The 21,181-nt window shown below is 40.7% G+C and overlaps 1 protein-coding gene across 1 annotated transcript in view; it reads right to left on the bottom strand.

Moving 5' to 3' along the window:
- Positions 1 to 2,320: 2,320 nt before the first annotated feature.
- Positions 2,321 to 21,181, bottom strand: part of RET (ret proto-oncogene) — a 59,651-nt gene continuing 40,790 nt past the window's right edge. The window contains exons 10-13 of the mRNA XM_068255474.1: positions 19,286 to 19,423; positions 16,377 to 16,476; positions 10,669 to 10,816; positions 2,321 to 2,613 (exon numbers count right to left, since the gene is read on the bottom strand). Coding sequence (XP_068111575.1) covers positions 2,456 to 2,613; positions 10,669 to 10,816; positions 16,377 to 16,476; positions 19,286 to 19,423 — 544 coding nt within the window. The 3' untranslated portion in view covers positions 2,321 to 2,455. The remainder of the gene's footprint in view (positions 2,614 to 10,668; positions 10,817 to 16,376; positions 16,477 to 19,285; positions 19,424 to 21,181) is intronic.

Below are 21,181 nucleotides of genomic sequence, written 5' to 3'. Positions count from 1 at the left end.
GGTTCATTTCAAGTATGCAAGTGCACATAATAAGCTACCAGTATATGGCAGGTCAAATAAATGAAGTATATGGAGAACAGAGACGCACTCTTTAATCTTGTAGGGAATCTGGTTAGAGCACCACGTTTGGGTGGCACCATTGCCTTCAGAAAGAGCTGTACACTCTATTCATCCCGGTACTATATAGGGCCAATTGATCAATTATAACCATAACAGACCATGTGACGTTTGTGTGCCCCACGAACACAGGAGCTGGAACATTGGAGGACTGTCTAGCTAATAATTTATGCAAGCACCAAAATGCACCATATACAAATTTATCAAATAAAAATAGAGTATTGAACCCTGAGGTTAATCCAACAGAGGCATGGGCCGGAATAGAATTTTACATTTGGAGCTGGGGCCATTTTGCAGTTATTAACTCTGCAACCTCTATTCATACACCATTGATAGAGCCTTGTACAAAACTGACAAAGAAACAATTGATATTATATTCGGTAGTGTTCCATCATGCTTTGCAGTGGAACAAATTTCAACAGCAGTCTAACTACCCAAGGTGATATAAGCTGGAAAATCAGGACAGCAGGGCATAAGGAGGAACTGGTTATGGAGCCCAGTTGTGCTTAGTTATAAAATCCCTGAAAAGGGCAAGTATAAGTTGTATTTTCCTGAAAACAAAATCTGCAGCAGGATAGTGGTTTGCTCCAACGAAGGCTCCTCCCTCTTCACCTCAGACAGTTACTCTGAGGTGACGGCAACAGTCCAATGAGGCTCAGTCATGTACAACTGCATACTTACAGACAACTTATATCAGTATAAATCATACAAAACACAACTCCAAAATGACAATAAAATTATGTTTAGTGAACAAAAATAAATATTGTGTTAATACATTTACAAAGCACAACATAACATCTTTCTTTGGTACAGTTCTCTACTGGACAGAATAATGTATTCACGTTGTAGTACAGCTCTTCAATGGCATGACTCATGGCAGAAAGAGGGAATGGTACAGTGTTTATATTGCGCAGCACTGTGGATCACAATCTAGTATGACGACAATGAGGAGCTAAGCATGCCTGAACCCATGAAGGCCCCTCACATAGAAGACAAAAAATAGCTCTAGTATAGGCTCAGGTTTGGCAGAACATGTAAAACATCAGCAAAAAAGTAATAAAGCATTAACAAGTTAATATATATAAAATAAGTGATCACTATGGACATTGGTAAGGCATCTTCCAACAGGCCATCCTCACGGACAGTCAGTCCCCATACATTTCATGTAACAACAAACTGAAATTATATCCAAAATATACACTTTCTGTACTTAAAAAAATAGATATAAAAGGAATACAAAACTGGAAAAAAAGAAGTATTTGAGAAAAAAAAAATTAGGTATCTGGCTTTTTCTTGTAAATCAAGTGTATTTTTTATGCTTTGATTTAACATCTCTCCTAAAGAGACCAACCTTACTCAGAACCAGACGTTTGTTGCCTAGTGGCCAGCAGACAGATGCTCAGCAGTGCCCCTACTGGTAGCATAAGGTAGGCTTCTAGGTGCATCTGTGCTAAATGTGCTATAGACTATGCTGCAGAAACTGAGGAGCAGGAGATTTTGAGAATGACTAAATAAAACATCATTACATACACATATTCTTCTATATGTTGGTCTATATTTTCTGTGATCTTCACAAAGGATCATGTATTGTAGTAAAGGCCCCTTATAGTTGTTTTTTTTAGGAAATAGATTTAACTGACTAATCTTCAATTTTCATGTGCAGACACTTTTTTTTCCAGCCAGATGCTTAAAATAGTCCAGTTTTAGGAATTAACATTAATCAATTCATTATTATGTGTAATAGTCTATGTCTGATTCTCCATATACAACATATGCATTATATACATACATATACACTCTTTTATGTGTAACCTGCTTACACATAAGCAGGCCTGACATTGTAACCCCAAAGACAGAAAACGAAGGAGAAATGACATTAAAAACAGTGTTTAAATTATACAGTAATCGGATCATAAAACCGAAATGGAGATCATCATAACGACACATCCGTAAATTTGCTGAATACAGACATTTTGTGCAATAGCTTATACAAAAGATTTTGTGGTTTGATATGTCTTGGGATGGGGGGGGGGGGGGGAGAGAAAGGAAAACACACACACCCCACTTCTGCTACTGCCGGGGAGAACAGCATTCCATTATACATTTTGTGCAATCCTCTCCTGCAGCCATAGAGGTAGGTCAGGCCATAATAATAATAATAAAAAAAAAATGTGGTGCATCTGACACACATAAGCAACATTGGTTTGACCACAACTTGCACTGGCACAAAGAACCAGGCAACGGACTTTCCATTTATTCTCTGTGTGTAGCATTTTTAAAACATTTTTGTGTCCCATTAACAAGATTGTGTTACCTTCTAGGGGAAATAAATTGATATTTAGCTATCAAACTTGTCCATAAATTTTGCCGTTGAGGGTGGAATCATCCAATTAGAATAAACACAGTCATTGGCATATCTTGAAAAAACAGACTTATTGGCATCGAATCTCGGGATTGGAACGGGGCTCTCTTCAGGCCAGTTCGGATAAGACATGCCTAAAAATGAAAAGACATCATTTGTTCTGCACTGAAGAACCCCAAAAAATTAGATAGTAAAAGCTTCACGTGCAGACAGTAAGGCCCTTGGCAAAACTCCCTTTGACAAGAAAAGAAAGATCAAGCCATTGGTGTTGCTATAGAAACAAAAAAACTAATTCAGTAATGTAAGGTACTGTGCGCTATATGTATAGTATTCTATGAACTAAATACTTTCTTGATTGAAGTTAATGGTTAAACAGAATTATTTGGGCAGGTTAATAGCCCAGCCCTATAAATAGACTTTCACAGACAAGATCTTTCCTTATGTATATAGAACAGATTCTAGTTGTTGGATAGAAGGACCTGGTGTTCTTTTTTTCTTGCCGATCATGGGCTTGTTTTCCCATGATAGGCAACAAAATCCAATGTGAAAATTGGGATACAAATCAATTTCCGAAAGTCCAATGTGAAAATTGGGATACAGAATTTCAGCATCATGCTAAATCTTTTCAGGCTAATTTTTTGCCTAAGCCTAGTCTTAAACCAAAGCCTAAAGCTAATCTTAACCCTTTAACCTGTTTTTATGACTAAAACAGCTAACTGTTAAGAATTGTGGCCTCTATTCATCAATTTCAATTATCATTTGAAAGTAGCTACAGGAAAAAAAGTAAATATTACTGATTACTTGCAGAGAAGAGCAGTGGGGGATTAACGGCCACAGAGCTCTGTGATTCATCAAGCGTCAGTTTGACTGATTTTTAAGTGAATTGTTGAAATCTGATTAAAGGCACCAAAATGAACACTACATCCCAATCAGGTACTACACGCCATTTGTCATGCAGGACCGCTATCACATGGTAAATGGCTGGCAGCAGTGATCATTCTGTGATCACTTTGAGTACGTTTATGCCTGTGCCAGTGTACGGAGGTGCTGTCTGGATTTTTTCTGAGAAGCTCATTCTGTTAAATAGAGAGAGGGGGGGGGGGGGGGGGGGGGGCAGAACGAGAAAGCGGCATCTCACTGCCAAACGCAATAAGAAGTACAAGAACAGTCAGCCCTGAAGGATCTCACTGGATCCCTGAAGGTTAGGTACACCTGAGCGGATACTGGTTGTTCACCAGAAATGATTGTGATCATTTAGGGTGAAATAAATGTAATTAGAGATTGAACTTTATTCTCACTGTATGACTAGCATTCATTAAAAATCAATTCTCCCAGATATTAAGCCTTCTCTCTTACTAGTCATCCTAACTCACTGCTCCAGTGATGTTGGTTCCTAATACATGCTGAAAAGTCATACTGGGTACCAGAAAGGAAAAGCCCCCAAATCGCACGCGATGAAGGCTGATGACTAATAGGCTCTTAGTTGGTCAATCTTTCAAAATTATAAAGTGGAACATTCAGTGCTGATCTGTTAATATTTGTACTGGGGAAACAGCACAGGCTAGCGTTAAATGACCTGCAGACAAAAATGTAATTGCCTGGGCCAACATCCTTCTATTGATTTAAAAAGTATATATTGCTTGCAGCAGCATGTTTATTCACAGTTCTCAGGGCTGTCCTGCTTTCATCTTTTGCATTATTTTGCATTGCTCTATCCCAGCATCTGCATTTGGTGAAAGACCCTTTTACCACCTAAAGTGTAAGCTGTGCTGGAGGCACCCGGTATATCTATGGTAGGGCTAAAGATCTATATGCTGTATATGACCATATTAGGTAAAAAGAGGCAATCAATTACCTCTCTAGATGATATGACATCAGCATACTGGAAAAAGAATTTATTCAACATAAAAAGAAGAAGGTAGGGAAAGAAGGTGGAATGAAGGTATGACAACTTTCCGGGAAGTACCCGTGAAACGCGTTGTCATACCTTCTTCCCAGATACTATAAATTAGCATTTTTTAAATTTTGTAGTCATTGTACAGCTGGGTTGTGTCTTAACACATTTTGGAACCATTTATGGAAAACACATTGGCCCGGGTGATGTGCGCGACTATACAGACGGATGCTGGCTAGTCTCCGTTGGCCACTTACTCTATCCCTGCCGTATGCGAGTGACCTCAGACTTAATGAAGCTTGTGTGGCCTTTTGTATGTCACCCTCTGCTTCTAATAGGGAAGATCAGTTAGATGCAAATACGTCCAGGTTCATGCAGAATTATGTACATTTTATGCAGATATATGCAGCTTGGAAATGGACCAGTTAAGTCCCACTAAGGTTTAAATGGATTGGTCCATTTTCAAGCTGCATATATTTGCATAAAAAAATTACATAATCCTGCCTGAACTTGGAAATATTTGCATCTCATTGATCATCCCTAGCTTCTAAGATGTTACTGGAAAAAAAAAAAAAAATGCCTTTTTTTGTATTATTTTTAGGGTTCCTAAACCTGTAGATGCAGTTTCCATGACAAGAACAATGGCTTATGTCTCAGCAACAAGAAGTGTTTGTAAAATGGGAAATTTAAGCAGAATATGCTAAGAGGAAGTCCACCACATATATGAATAAGGATGTTGAGTCACGTTTAAGATTCCAATGCACAATTTGAATTCCTGGTTATTTGAGCATTATCGAATTGCTCCATTGCATTGGTAGGTTTAGTCCCCTTAATTGTTAGACGTTTTCAAACATAGAATAATGGAAAATCCCAAGTCTGATTCTTTCATTGTGAAAAATACAAAAATCGAAAGACAAAAATAAGGAGTTTTGGCAAGAACTATGCTTACTGTCTCAGGTCACCAACACAGAAAGACATTTATACCAGAGACATCGCAAGACACAACATGAAATTAAAAAAAAAATGTCACAAAGCAAAAGGCAAATCATAATCTAATATAATGTTGATGGCTAAAATAAGTAAATATACTGCAAAGATCAACTCATGCTGACTCTCCAATAGTAAAGAATATGCAGTCATTATCAAGCTAAAGTAATGTGCACAAATTTTTCGATATATTCTCTGCATCCTTTTTATGACTAGCATATCGGCACTTGCCTTAGGAGTCTGCTAACAAAAGGCAGGGAGATCCATTGACATCTGCTGCGTTTAGTGGCCATACTTGACAATAATTACAAAGGGCTCTGGGAATATTGCTCAGCACATAAACCTGCTGATGTCTTAATATCAATGATCATGGATAAGCAGTGAACCTGCAGGGAATTCGGGTATAGGGAATCACTGGGAGGAAGCAGGTCAAGTCCAGTGTCGTCAAGATATTTATTGACAAATTTTCATCCAGTACCTATTATTTTATAAAAACAGTGAATTCTATAAAATGATTACACATGGAAGATTCAAATTAAAATAGTTTGGCTTCAGTTGGCCACTTTTTTCTGTTCTAGAAGATGTTTCATCACACGTATGGTGTAACTTCTTCGGTTTTATTAGGTGAAGGAGATATTCCTTGGCATTTTTTCAGTACAGTACTGATAATCCATTTAATCAGCCTCACGGTCTTAATAATAGACACCATCGTGTTGATGTTGTGTAAGTACCAGGCCAAAGGCATGTATGGTCTGAAAAATATCTAGGTAGACGTGACAATAAAGCATTGCATATAGATGACAAATGGTGTTGAAACTCCCCTCCCCTGTTTATTATCTTTCACCCTCTTGCGAACCAATTTTTTCAGTGAAGAATGTGATTTGATAACCTGTACTTATAAAGATCCTAAAAATGTCCCCTAAAATTGAAAATGTCACTCTGTAGAAGTGATGAAACAACTTTACAGAACAGTAAAAGGTGTCCCGTGGCAGCAATCTTATTTTACTTTGGCTATACTATGGCCTGGCCTGGATTCAGGGCTGTGGAGTCAGTACAAAAAACATCAAATTCCGACTCCTCAGTTTATGAAACCACCGACTCGAGGTATCCAAAATTGCTCCAACTCCTTGACTCCAACTCTTTAGTATAATTTTTTACAAAGGCTATGGATTTGGCTCAAAAATCATCCAACTCCGACTCCTCAGTTTACTGAAACCACAGACTCCGACTCCAGGTACCCAAAATTGCTCTGACTCCAACTCCACAGCCCTGCCTGGATTTACCTCACAGGAGCCTATAGGCAAGATGACGTGGCACCTTAGATTTTGCCCTTCTTGAACCTATAATCTCCGCCAAACTGCACCGCAAGTGTCCTGGCAGTCCCAGCTGTCACTTCTCCCTTACTTCCCTTGCCCATCACAGGTAGCTACAGGTGCCCCTTAGCATAAGGTATAAGTACCCTCAATTTTAAGTAGCTAGAGGTGCCCCCAAGTATTAGGCTGCTAGATGAACCTCAGTATTAAGTAGCTAGGGATGCCCCCGACTAAAGGAAGATCTCATCATTGGAATGCAGAGAGCTGGGTGAGTAACCTCTTATTTACTCTCCGCCCAGGACTCTGCATAGCGAAGGAGGTAGGGAGGCACTTGGAGAGGTGAGTGAGCTGCCTATCCATCATCAGGCATGTGCCTACAGTGCCTTACGGTAAATCCAGCCCTGACCATGGTCTGGAGGAAGAAGAACCTTCACAGAAAAAAGAAATACTATTGCTTATTGCTAACAAAAATCTAAATCTTCATGTAACGATTCTGGAAAGGGTGAATTTGTCCATGAATGCCTCAGAGGTCTTGTAGACAGGGTGTCTTTTGTAGACCAAATCTACGGGGACTTTTGGATGAATCCAACTTTAACTCTTTTATAAACAGACTCCTATGACTATTGAGTAATATTTCAGCTAAAATGCTCCCTGTCTGCTTACAAGTGGAATAATTCCATAATCTAAAGTCCTATTGTCCACCTAACCAGTGTAGGTAGTACTGAATCACCATGTAAATCCTACGTGTACTGTACAATCTAAATACACTACAAGCCACATCACCTTACAACTAGAACAGTGTAGCAATTAATAAACAGCATGTAAAATCAGATATAATGCCTAATTCAGTAGGATACTCAACTTTCTTTCACTTCCTCCGACTTACACAGCTCTGTATCTGTGTAAATAGTTTTGTTTGCTAAACCACCACAATTACACTTTTAGTAGTAAAAAAAAAGTGATATCTAATTATAATAATAATAATAATGTTCCATGTCACTGTAATTGGAATAATTTATGCCAATACTCTTACTGTGGTGAAATCTATGCACATTGTGTTAGCAGTCATTAAAATATATATTACTGTAACAGGGAAAGATTTTGAGAAGAATGTTACAGTGTTTCCTCAAAAATGCAAAACTGTGAACACGAAATGACAAATGGTTGGATTTACACAGTTTTCTAGATTGGCTGCAAACTGTTTGCCAGAGATCCACATTCATGCTGATAAAGTCCAAAAGGCACCTGCAGAGCCCCTTAACTAAAGATATGCAATACGCTTGTTTAGGAGTTGGCATTATGTGGAGGTGTTATGATAAAGGCACAGTCACATCTTCACTTTCACCTCAAAAAGAACAGAGAACTGTTGCCATAGAAAACTGCTTGTTCATTCACTTTTCTTTACTGCCTAAACCCAGGAACCAGACTGGCTGTAACGGTTACTTAAAGTGGCACTACGGCGAAGCAGTGTTTATATAAGGGTAAGATAAAATTAAAGGACAACTGAAGTGAGAGGGATATGGAGTCAGCCATATTTTTTTTCCTTTTAAACAACACCAATTCTCTGGCAGTTCTGCTGATCCTCTGTCTCTAATATTCAAGCCAATTACCCTGAACAAGCATATGCATATCAGGCGTTTCTGACATTATTGTCAGATCTGTAGTGGGACAACAGATCTGCTCTGCCTGTTCGGTAAGCCAGCACCTATTCAGTAGGAGACCTTAGGCAAGTCTCCCTAACACTGCTACTGCCTATAGAGCGCACCCTAGTGGCTGCAGCTCTGGTGCTTTGAGTTTGCCAGGAGAAAAGCGCAATATAAGTGTTTGTCTTTATCTGACAAGATTAGCTGCATGCTTGTTTCAGGTGTGTGATTCGGACACTACTTCATCCAAATAGATTAGCAAGACTGCCGGGCAACTGGTATTGTTTAAAAGGAAATAAATATGGTGGCCCCATATTCCTCTCACTACAGTTGTCTTTTAAAGGACCTCTATCGCGGAAATTGTAAAATTTAAAATGCATGTAAACACATACAAATACCGTAAGAAGTGTTTCTTGAAGAGTAAAATGAAACATAAATTAAGCAAGCAATAGAAATCTGACATTACTGACTGTTTTTGGACTAGTCCATCTCTTCATGGGGGATTCTCCGCATGGCCTTCAGAGACGATCCCTGAAAAGGATTTATATAAATATGCAGACTGCCCCCATAACTGTTCGCACACTTTTTTGGCAGTTGGGCAGAGCAACTGCCATTCACTAAGTGCTTTTGAAAATAAAGAAAGTCCCGAGAATCCCCCATAAGGAGCTGGGCTAGTCCAAAACCTGTCGGTTCTGTCAAATTTCTACTACCTACTGTAAGTGACAGCAACATGAAGAAAAGTAATTTATAGCTTATTTTACTCTGGAAGAAAAGTACTTATTTGTATATGTTTACATTATTTTAAATATTTAGGATTTTTGCGATTGTGGTTCTTTAAGCACACGTGTGACAGAAGTAGCTATGAAAAATAATTGATAAAAAAAAAAAAACAAGCAAAAAACAAGCAGAGCTGAACTTTATTCGCATAATCTTCTGGCACTCCATCTGAAATGATGTGCAAGCCTATCTTCCCATTACGTTGTTGGGAACATCTGTTGTAACTTTATTTTTCTCAAATCTGTCCCCCCCTTCATGTCTGCGTTATAGTTTCCTCCACTATCTCGTGCCACTGTGGACAGTAATACATCTAGCTGGGCTGCTGTTACTGGCAGGGTAGTGTGTCAGGTCCCCCTGCACACTAACAGGCTCTTCATCAGCCATCTTGTTAGCTCCTCTGTCCATTCCTCCTGTTGTAAACTGCACAGATAAAACAGCAGATATGCCAATATGTATATATACACATTATATTCTATACTGGACATTACAACTGTCCAGTATACAACAGAGGAGGAACAGATGGACAAGCTTAGATGGCTGGTGAATAGCCTGCTAGAGTTTCTGGGGTCCTGACACGCTACATTGTCAGTAAGAGCAGCCTAGCTATATATATATATATATATATATATATATATATATATATATATATATATATATATATATATATATATATATACACACGGAGGATAGATCTGAGGAAGATAGCCAGTTACAACAGATGTTCCCCACGACATAATGGGCTGCTCGGTTTGTATGTGGATTATTACAGAAGTGACAGGATGCCAGAAGATTATATGAGTGAAGTTCAGCTCTACTTATTTTTTTTATAGCAACTTAGTCACGTGCGTGCTCAATTTTATCTATCCCTTATATAAACACTGATTCGCTGTAGTGCCCCTTTACAATCCAACAATGACTAATCACTCCTAATGTATGTTCATAAATGCCTAGGCTGCTATATGACCAGCTATGCTTTATCTACATATCTAGCTGCCATCCAACATACTAGGAAGGCCCTACTATCTACCGGCTGAACTTTTTAATCTAAGCTGTTTGCTGATTTGAAGACTGCTGTGCTACAGAAAAAATTATCTCCCCCCCCCCCCCAAAAAAACACCCCAAAATAAAATGTTGCATTGATTAAAGATGTCCATAGGCTTATACACGCTATAAGCTTTCCTAAATAACAAAATGTACATATATTGCAGGTAAAGTGCTGCTGGTTCATGCCACAGGATGTCAAATATGAACAGAGCCTCTTAATGTTCTATGTACGTATTCCCCTTGGCTATGCTGTTGACATGTGTATGTGGTTTGTATATCCATTTGTGTCGTGTACTTTGTTTGCGTCTTCTGAATGGTGATGCAAACAGTTCTACAACAATCAGCATTTAAATATGCAAAGGAATAAAAAAATAAATCTTTCAAATCAAATTAAAGAGCTTTTCAAGCGGAGTTTGATTGGTTTCATTCAGACACAAGGCCCTGTGGTGGGGAAGCAGACTGCTAGAGACGATCAAAGATATTGTACTCAACAGCGTAACTAGAATCTGGTAAACGCATGGGAAATTCTACCATAGAGTTTGTTTTCAATCCAGGTTGAGGGAAGAGTTCGAGGGAGAGGGGCATTATTACAGTCCACCAATGGCGTCTCCTCTTCAGAAAGGCCATCATCGTAAAGCATGGAGTCCGCAGGCGTAGAAGCAGCAAGATCCAAGTAATCCTGACAATGGAAAACCCCAAGAATTCAGAATTCAATAAAGGAATCATTTGTTTCAAATAAACATCAATGAACTGAGGAATAACTAAACATCTATGCTGGTTACATAGTTATTTGGGTTGAAAATAGACATACGTCCATCAAGTTCAACGAGGAAATAAAGTACAAAACCAGCCTGCTCCTTCACATATCCCTGTTGATCCAGATGCTTCTTGTCCTGGTGACAAGAAGCATCTAACTGGTAAGCTGTGATCCAACAAAACCCTCTTAAAATAAAGTCAATCTTCCTCCCTAAGGACAGTGAATCAGTAAATGGGAATTATATACTTAAAGCAAGTCAGGTAGCCATACACTGGTCGATTTGCCATCAGATTCGACCAACAGATCCCTCTCTGATCGAATCTGATCAGAGAGGGATCGTACGGCTGCCTTTACTGCAAACCGATTGTGAACCGATTTCAGCCTGAAACCGTTCACAATCTGTGGTGGTGGTGCTGCCGCCGCTCCCCCCCCCCCCCCGGCCTACATTACCGGCGCGACTCCCCAGGTCTCCGCTGTCTTCTCCGCTCTGGTCTGGTCTCCGGCATGCTTCACTTCTTCCTGCCCGGCAGGAAGTTTAAACAGTAGAGCGCCCTCTACTGTTTAAACTTCCTGCCGGGCACGAAGAAGTGAAGCATGCCGGACCCGGAAACCAGAGCGGAGTCGAAGCAGCGGTGACCGGGGGGGGGGGGGGGAGTCGCGCCGGCGGAGCAGGTAATGTATTGCCGCTCTATTGCGTCGGTTGTCGGGCATTCGAACGCCGCTAGCGACGCACTCCCTACACGTGGGCGATCGACGGTAATTTCCTGCATGGAGTGATCGACGGGAATCAATCTATTTCGGGACAAAATAGATCGAAATTTAGCGTGTAGCGTGAACGATGTGACAGCAGATTCGATCCCAGTGATCGAATCTGCTGTCAATCGGCGGGGAATCGGCCTAGTGTATGGCCAGCTTAAAAGTTTAAAAAGCCTACCTTTCGACAACAGGATATGGTGGCTGGTGCTATACAGCTTTTCTCCAACTCCATTAGGATGAATAGTCTATTGTAGTCTTAAGTATAATATGTACATGTAAGCAACAACTTGCTGAGAGTTTAGGGACAGGCCATCTTGGGATCACATTTATGGTAGGCCTTTGCCTGCCACTTAGCGCCTTCCAGCTGTAATTTATTGCAGTCAAACGGCAGCATTTGTGACCTCATACATGACAGCGTATAACACGAGGTTAAAGCAGACCTGAACTCAGAACTACCTCTCTGTTCTTAAAGAACAACCGAGGTGACATGTGACATGATGAGAAAGACATGTGTATGTACAGTGCCACGCACACAAATAAGTAGGCTGCCTTTTTTCTTTCTCTGCCTGAAACAGTTAAATATCAGGTATGCAAGTGACAGTTTCTGTCCGGATCAGGACTGGGTCGGACTATAGCATAACCCTCACTGATAAGTAATTACCGCCATAAAACACTTTCCTGCCAGTAAATGACTTCTGAGAGCAGGAAAGGGATAAAAAGGGTCAATGATTCATTGATTTGAGCTCTGGAATACATGAATGAAGGTGTCATTAAGCAGAGACAATGAAACAGTAAAAACTAGATTTAAATATAAAATAAAACTGTGGGATATCTAAAAAAAAGTAATTTTTAGGAGGAGGACAGATACAATTGTTTTTCTCATCAGTTTATTTTCACCTCGGATGTCCTTTAAAGATAAGCAACAACATATTAACTTTGGAAGAAAAATATTTTTTGTTACAGCTGATACAAATCCTGCAATAAGTCTGAAGTGTGTCTACTTCCTGCTTTCATGTGAGCAGACGTATTGTAAACATCCCGTGTTTACCAATTAGCTGCTCTGCCATGGCTGCCAGCTGACACAGCTGCAAGATCAAATTCCAATGTGTGATTAGTCACAGATGAGGGGGAATTAGACTAAAGGCTAAACTTTCTAAATAAATGCATCTAACTTCTGCTTCTCTCCTGACATAATTCCCTTCCTAATGCCTAATTGTAACCAACCACCGCCACCACTTTTACCCCTATTCTTATAGCTAACAATAACCTTGTAACTCTAACAACAAAATCTAACCTCCTCCTACTCTACAAAACTGATTCTATACATTATTAGCTTCTTTCTGAAACACAGTGTTTGCCATTTGGGGCTTACATTATGACACCAACATGTTTGTTTACAATATGCTAAAATCATCAAGGTTGGGAAGCTTTTATACATAATTTAATTTGCCTAAAAAAATATTTGTTTTGGCGTTTGTTTACATACAGTTTATTATTTTTAATTTTGAACTTTTTCTAATTAACTCTTCATGGAAAGTTTGCACCCCAGTCAAACAGTTTTCCTGCCTATGGGCACATGGCTTTAGCTATTTCAATCCAAAGCCCTGCATAGAAAGTTTGTATAGTATAGTTCCACCCAGTGTCTCCAGTGGAAATACCAACCGCCTATCAGCAACATATACCGACAGATAAAATGCACTCACGATCAGAAATGGCATTCATAGAAAATAATGTAATGTGTTTTTAAGAACAATCTAAAAATCAGCCATAACAGCAATAAATCTGACATTTGATGTAGGATATATCCATTTATCCATTCGTTAAATATCCCACTGCTGGTGTTATTTTGTTGCCAATATAGGACACTATATCCAGTTTTATTGTCAATAGATTGGATTTGCATTTCGTTTTAAAGACACACGCGGTCCAGACTCTGGGTAAGTGGCGCTCTGGTGTTTACAGGATTTTATTTGTTCACACCCCTACTTACAGCTTACAGCAGTAACAATTGGTGACTACTATTGCACAGACCAGTCTCGGGTGTTGTTTATATTTTACTGTATTATCCTATATATACACATCTATTGCACCATTGTGTTACCAGAATGTGTATATACTGTATATATTATTCATTGTATTTTATTTTTGAATTGTGAATTGCGCTGACAAGCTGCCGCTAGCTGCCGTTACTGACATTTCCATGTGTGTTTGACCTATTTTGGTCATGGTGGTCTGTTTTGTTTCAAGTTTCTACTTCACTGCCATGCCTATAAACTGGCAAATTGATTGTGTGGCTCTGCATTGTTGTTTGGGACTAGTCTTATCTCTGTGTAAAGATGGCCATACACAATTTAATATTTTTTTTCGACCAGTGAAATCCAATCAATTTTTCTTCTGATTGAATCATTTGCCAAACTTAACCACTATACCAAATGAATAAGACTTTCATTTCTTATCTTTTGCCTAGTTTTTCAAACAAGTCCAGTCAGATAGCTATCAAAAAATTCTTAAAAAAACATTAGCAATTTTTCTATACAATCGATCATCTTTGTGAAAAAAATAATGGAGAAAACAATAGATTTGGTTGAGTCTTGTCTGGCCACCTTAAGTCTCTTCCACCCTTTAGGATCAAACCTGTTCAGGGCAATGCTAGCTGATCTCTTCTCTCTATCACTGTTGTATCACCTGCAGTGAGAGCGGTCATTATGGAGGAGTGAGCATAGTTCTGTGAGATGTGAAACTGTACTGGCTTGTGTTTGAGGAGACGACCGCAGCAGAGAAAGTTAAAGGACAACTGTAACAAGAGTAATATGGAGGCTGCCATATGTATTTCCTTTTAAACAATACCAGTTGCCTGGCAGCCCTGCTGGTCTCTTTGGCTGCAGTAGTGTCTGAATCACATCAGAAACAAGCGTGCAGCTAATCTTGTCAGATCTGACTATAATGTCAGAAACACCTGATCTGCAGCATGATTGTTCAGGGTCTAACGCTAAAAGTATTAAAGGCAGAGGATCAGCAAGACTTCCAGGCAACTGGTATTGTTTAAAAGGAAATCAATATGGCAGCCTCCATAGCCTTCTCGTCACAGTTGTCCTTTAATTCGCCTGGATTACATCATCTTGTAGCGGTGCTCCATCCTCCTGACACTTCCTGCTTCACAACCGGAACTTCCGCTGTGAAGGAGGAAGTATCGGAAGGTTGGAGTGTGGCGTGGAGGACCACAGCACCAGGACGTCATCCAGGTAAATTAACCCTCTCTGCCACAGCCTCTCCACAGACACAAGCTGCTACAGATATGCATCATGTGAAACTGTGCTTGCTCAACCCTACCTGTCATGCTTCTCTCCTCCTTTGCACAGGAGTGAATTTCTATGCTTGGCTGAACCCTGGCTTTTTTGTGTTTGTATACTTTTGGTCAGATAGCACTTTTGTAATACTAACAACCTTCTCATGCATGTAATGGACTTTAGCCATGATTAGCAGAGAAGGGGTCATATGTAACATTGAGATTATTCCATAAATCCATTCCACCACAGGATCAATAGAGTACAGTGTTTATAACAATAGTCTTTTCTCAAAGGACATTCTCTGAGAGGTTGCGCTAGGTCTGTAAAACTTTCAGAACAGAAACAAATGGTATAATTCCCAAGTTACTGTTATGCCTCTGTGATTTTTTTGTAACATTGAAAATTGGCAGAGGTCTCTGCATATTACAGATTCATAAAATTAATTTGACTCATATTCAAAATAACCAGGAGACAATAAAGAAAGACATACCGGTAATTAGCCATTTTGTTAAAAAGGCAACTAAGGTAAGATCTGCAAGATACAGGGTGGTGCACGAAAGACCGACGCAGCTGCCTGCCACAAGTGAGAGCATACAGGCAGATGCTCGATGGCTGGTCCCTGTCCCAATCTTACTCTATGGTTGCCATTTGTGTCCTTTATTTAAGCCTGTGCCATCTTCATTTGGTGCCATATGGGTAACACTCTCATATACAGTGGCGTAGCTAAGCAGCTGTGGGCCCCGATGCAAGTTTTATAATGGGGCCCCTAAGCACTCTATACAAAACAATTGATACGGCGCACCAAAACCTGCCAATGGAAACTACAGCGTCAGAGATGCAAGAAGGGGGTGGGGAACAGTTTGTTAATGATTACCACTATTCAATGTATCTATAGAAGTGATTGTTATGAGCACAGGACCATTAGTGAGCTAAAACTGTAGTTGATGGAGGGCCCTCCGGGGCCCCTCTGGCCCAAGGGCCCCGATGCGGTCGCTACCTCTGCAACCCCTATTGCTACGCCCCTGCTCATATAGCAGAAAGTGCAAGCAACAAAGGCTTCAATTTAGCCAGAAAGTACATACAGAGCAGGAAACTAGTAAGAGGTGCACGGGGATCGGCCGGGAACTGCATGTATACTTGTGCTAGCGGCAGACATCTAGGCCGGTCTTTCATGTGCCACCATGTAGTATTACATTTGCAAAACGTACATTTTATGATTACTGAATGCACCAGATCTGAATGATTGCATCTGGCATAGAGCAGTATCTTGAAAAAAAATTCTATCAACAGCAAAACTTTTTAGTTATTAACATTCACTAATTGCAATATGTTTAATTGGCAGGTATGTCCCAACATACCACCATTGTGAATGAATTGAATCTGAAGACGTACCATGGAATTGATAGATTTTACAGAATATGACATTGCAGTGGACTTACCCTACTTTTCACCATCATCTTTTCCAGCTCTTTACTAATCTCACTAAAGGTTTGTCTTTTGTCTGGCTCCTGTTTCCAGCATTTCAACATCAGATTATACCTGAAAGCCAGTAACATTTCATTCAGTAACATTTACTTTTCAGCAGAAAGGATAAAATACAGATCTGAAGGAGTCTTTTAATGGTACAATCTCCAGAATGACTGACATCTGATGAATCTGATGGGCCAGCAGTAATGGTGCCATTTGACAACAACGATCAATGTACCGATCTTTCCGTTGATTCCGTTTTTCAGTTAAATTCTGATTAAATCGGATTACATTATATCATTGTTTCCTGTTTGTGGACCCGAACGACCGTTCCCGACCAATCATCATTTGGGTCAACTAGTCATTCATTCGGTAGGTTGTATTGTTAATGAGCATCTTTACAGCACACCTGACATACTGCTGAAAATGCCACACTACATCTCACCATACACTGTCAGATGGGTGTATGAGCAGGTAAATGATCGATATCTGTCAGATTCAAGCCTCCTACACACATTTCTTAGGCCATAGCGGCTTGTTGAAGCCATCTCTGCTGATAATCTATTGTGTGTATAGCAGTTTTAAATCCTCCCCAATGCACTTCCAAGAGATCTGTAGTGCCAGATCATTGAAGTCATGTGTAGGCCAAGAGCAATGTTCTCCTCCATACCCCTTCCATTCTGTTGTCCATCACACTGTTGTCCATCGTCCCTGCTCCAAAACAACAGAACGCATCACTAGCCTACAGGCTAGCAACATGTCTGTACAGCACTCAGCCACAAATTGTCACCTATGGGATTGAGTTCCAATCTCTGTGACTGCTAGTAATTGTGCGTGCATGGACCAATCGGAATTCCGTGTGAGTAGACATCAGTTGAAATGTTGATCTGACTGCTGCCACTACCTTCTTTGTATTACCTGATGCAAGAAACATTGCTTTAACCTCCCTGGCGGTAATCCCAAGCTACTCTCAGGCTAGCCGACAGGAGCTCTATGCAGAGTATAGCGCACAGTGGGCATTTTTACTCACCTCCTGGGGGATCATTATATCATTGTTTCCGGTTTGTGGACCCAAACGACTGTTCCCGACCAATCATCATTTGGGTCAACTAGTCATTCATTCGGTAGGTTGTATTGTTAATGAGCACCTTTAAAGCACACCTGACATACTGCTGAAAATGCCACACTACATCTCACCATACACTGTCAGATGGGTGTATGAGCAGGTAAATGATCAATATCTGTCAGATGTTGATTCAAGCCTCCTACACACATTTCTTAAGCCATGGCAGCTGGTTGAAGCCATCTCTGCTGATAATCTATTGTGTGTATAGCAGTTTTAAATCCTCCCCAATGCATTTCCAAGAGATCTGTAGTGTCTTCTTTGTATTACCTGATGCAAGAAACATTGCTTTAACCTCCCTGGCATTAATCCCAAGCTACTCTCAGGCTAGCCGACAGGAGCTCTATGCAGAGTATAGCACACAGTGGGCGTTTTTACTCACCTCCCGGGGGATCCAGATGTCTTCTTCCTGTCCTCCGAGGCTCTGAATCACTCTGGTGAGATCGCCATCATCGATCCCACCACAGAGTCACAGAGCCACCCAGAGGACGGAGGTAAAATTGCAGCGATGGAGCCCAGGGAGGTGAGTGAGAGCAGGGGCTGCTGCAGAGAGACTCTGGCAGCATGAATTTTTCCCAATTTTAGGGTCTAAAACATTTTAAAAAGACCTTAAAATCCGGAAATAATCATACCGCCAGGGGGGGTTAACACTGTGTCCACAGGCAATCATCAAATATACCAGCACTCCGCAGTTGCAAGAAATCATGCTCCTTTATTGAGCCGTCATATCCACAAAAGTAGCTGACAAATGTTTCAGGGGCCTCGCAGAGTCCCCCTTTATCAAGGCGTGTGGTTAAAATGGACGCCTTGATAAAGGGGGACCCTGCAAGGCCCCCGAAACAATTGTCAGCTACTTTTGTGGATATGACGGCTCAATAAAGGAGCGTGATTTCTTGCAACCACGGAGTGCTGGTATATTTGATGATTGACTTTGGAAATTGTGGTATGCCTATTGCCATAATACCAAGCACCCGACTTTGAAGCGAATGGTGTGCCCAGCTACAATTTTCACATATAGGCAAGTTTGCTGATCACTCAATCAAGCAAGTTAGTTCAATTAACTACTTTCGGACTGCGCTAATTGAAATCAAAGCCCTGTTTTGATGGCTGACTACCAGGGCGAAGATTTCAAATCGCCACTGCGTGCATCCGCCGTTTTCGTTGCTCCCGCCAATGTAGCCGATGAATCCCCGCCGTCTCCCGTCGCAGCTCAATCGCTCTGCCCGTCTCTATGACAGCAGAGCCCTGTGAGCCGGCCAGGAGCAGATTTCATTGGCTCCTGACGCTGTCTTTCAGTGTAAGCAACTCCTATTGGCTTACATTGAAAGACAGGGCCAGGAGCCAATGAAAGCGGCTCCTGACCGGCTCACAGGAACTCTGCCGTCTTGGTGCCCCAGGTTCCAGATGTGCGGCGGGTATGTGCGGCAATTCATCAGGATTCCGCCGTTTCTGTACCGGCGGAGACCGATGGTACTTAAGAAGTTAATGTTCACCAGGGAGTCAAACACCCAGATCCCCAAATGAGTGTACACACTCAGCAGAATTCTAACAAGAGCCAGGACTCCACCTGGATTTATAAGCAATAAGCTTCTACTCACCACAGTGAAAACAAGCACAATAGTTTGGTCAGTACGACCTTTATCAAGTGCACTTGAAACAAGCTTGTTTTGAGCATGCTCCATGGAACACTATTCTGCTACTGCCTCAGATCTGCTTGCTTAATTTTCATAATAAGACAGAGAAAAATCATCAGCTTACATTTCATCACTGCAGTTTTCTGGCTTTTCCATTCGGTAACCGGTCTTCAGCAGATTGAACAGCCTCTCTGGAGCAATCCCAGGGTATGGATTTCCACCAAGTGTAACAATCTCCCAGAGAAGAACACCAAAGGACCATCTATTTAAAAGAAACCATACATATGGAAGCTTAGCAGACCAAAAAACATAAGTGTGAAAAGGACATGCTTTTAAAGACTAATTTATATAATTTCTAGGACTGGGTACAGACAATAGTTGAATATTGTATACTGTATACTGTATACGGTATACTGTGGATTCTCTGATGAGCTGCCGGTCTGATCTGACCCTGCTTGAAGGAGAACGTAGCTGGCCAAGTAGGTTATTTTTCTACTGATTACTATTATTTTCCCCTTGAAACAACCACTACAGTAATCACCTCTTGCTTGTTTTCCCTTTCCTGCAATGAACATACAGACCCAGCCAGCTGAGCTGAACATGTATGTGCACCCATCTGAGCTGAACATGTATGCACACCAAGCTGAGCAGAACCTGCATGTGCACGCCTAGCTGGCTGAACATGTAAGTACACCCACCTGAGCTGAACATGTACACACACCCATCTGAACATGTAAGTGCACCCATCTGAGCTGAACATGTATGCACACCAAGCTGAGCAGAACCTGCATGTGTGCGCCCAGCTGGCTGAACATGTAAGTACACCCATCTGAGCTGAACATGTACACACACCCATCTGAACATGTAGGTGCACCCATCTGAGCTGAACGTGCATGCGTGTCCAGCTGAGATGATCTTGCATGCACACCCAGCTGAGCTGAACATGCATGCACGCCCAGCTGAGCTGAATGTACATGCGTGCCCAGCTGAACTGAACTAGCATGTGCGCCCTTGAAAAGCAAAGCAGATCGAGAGCCCCAATAGTGCAGTATGTCAAACCAATTGGTCATAAGAGTAAATATATGAGAATCTACTCACAAAAGTGAGTTACCTCTGGTAACCACTCAGTAGGCAGGTGGGTCGGCAATGTACTGCACCCTTGCCCCACCCTGACAAGTCTAGATCATCCGCCCTGATCCAAATGTTGTTAATTTTATTTAGCTTGGAAATGGACCAATGAAAATCATCAGCTACGGCATTTCATTGGTTTAATTACAAGCTGATATAAGAATGAACAGACCCTTCAAAATACACAATATATTATATCATGCAAGATAGGATTAGTAACTTAAGGTGGTCATACAGCAAGCAAATTTGGGGACCGATTGGCCAAGAAACAGATCACTGCCTGACCAAATCTGATGGGAAAGAGATCTGTTGGCCTCCATAAACACCAGTTCCCGATCTTTCAGGAATTGGCCAAGTGACGTCGCCTTGTCACCCCCAGCCGCGTTTATTCAGTGCCCGTGCATTAACCACTTCACAACTGAGGGGTTTTACCCCTTCAGCATCCGAGCAATTTTCTCCTTTCAGCGCTCCTTACATTAATTCGCCTATAACTTTATCATTACTTATCACAATAAAATGAACTATATCTTGTTTTTTTTTCACCACCAATTAGGCATTCTTTAGGTGGGACACTATGCCAAGAATTATTTTATTCTAAATGTGTTTTAATGGGAAAATAGGAAAACATTTGGAAAAAAAACATTTTTCAGTTTTCCGCCATTATAGTTTTTAAATAATGCATGCTACTATAATTAAAATCCATGTAACTGGCGCCAATATTTTATTTGCAAATAAAGGTGCATCATTTTTTTCAGTTTTGCGTCTATCCCTAATTACAAGCCCATAGTTTATAAAGTAACAGTGTTATACCCTCTTGATATAAATATTTAAAGATTTCAGTCCCTAAGGTAACTAAGTTTTTTTTTTTTATTGTAATTTTTTTTTATTTATT

The sequence above is a fragment of the Hyperolius riggenbachi genome, chromosome 10 (genome assembly GCF_040937935.1).
Source record: "Hyperolius riggenbachi isolate aHypRig1 chromosome 10, aHypRig1.pri, whole genome shotgun sequence".
NCBI lineage: Eukaryota > Metazoa > Chordata > Amphibia > Anura > Hyperoliidae > Hyperolius > Hyperolius riggenbachi.
The sequence above is the reverse complement of the archived record's forward strand: the minus strand, read 5'-3'. Positions and strand labels throughout refer to the sequence as shown.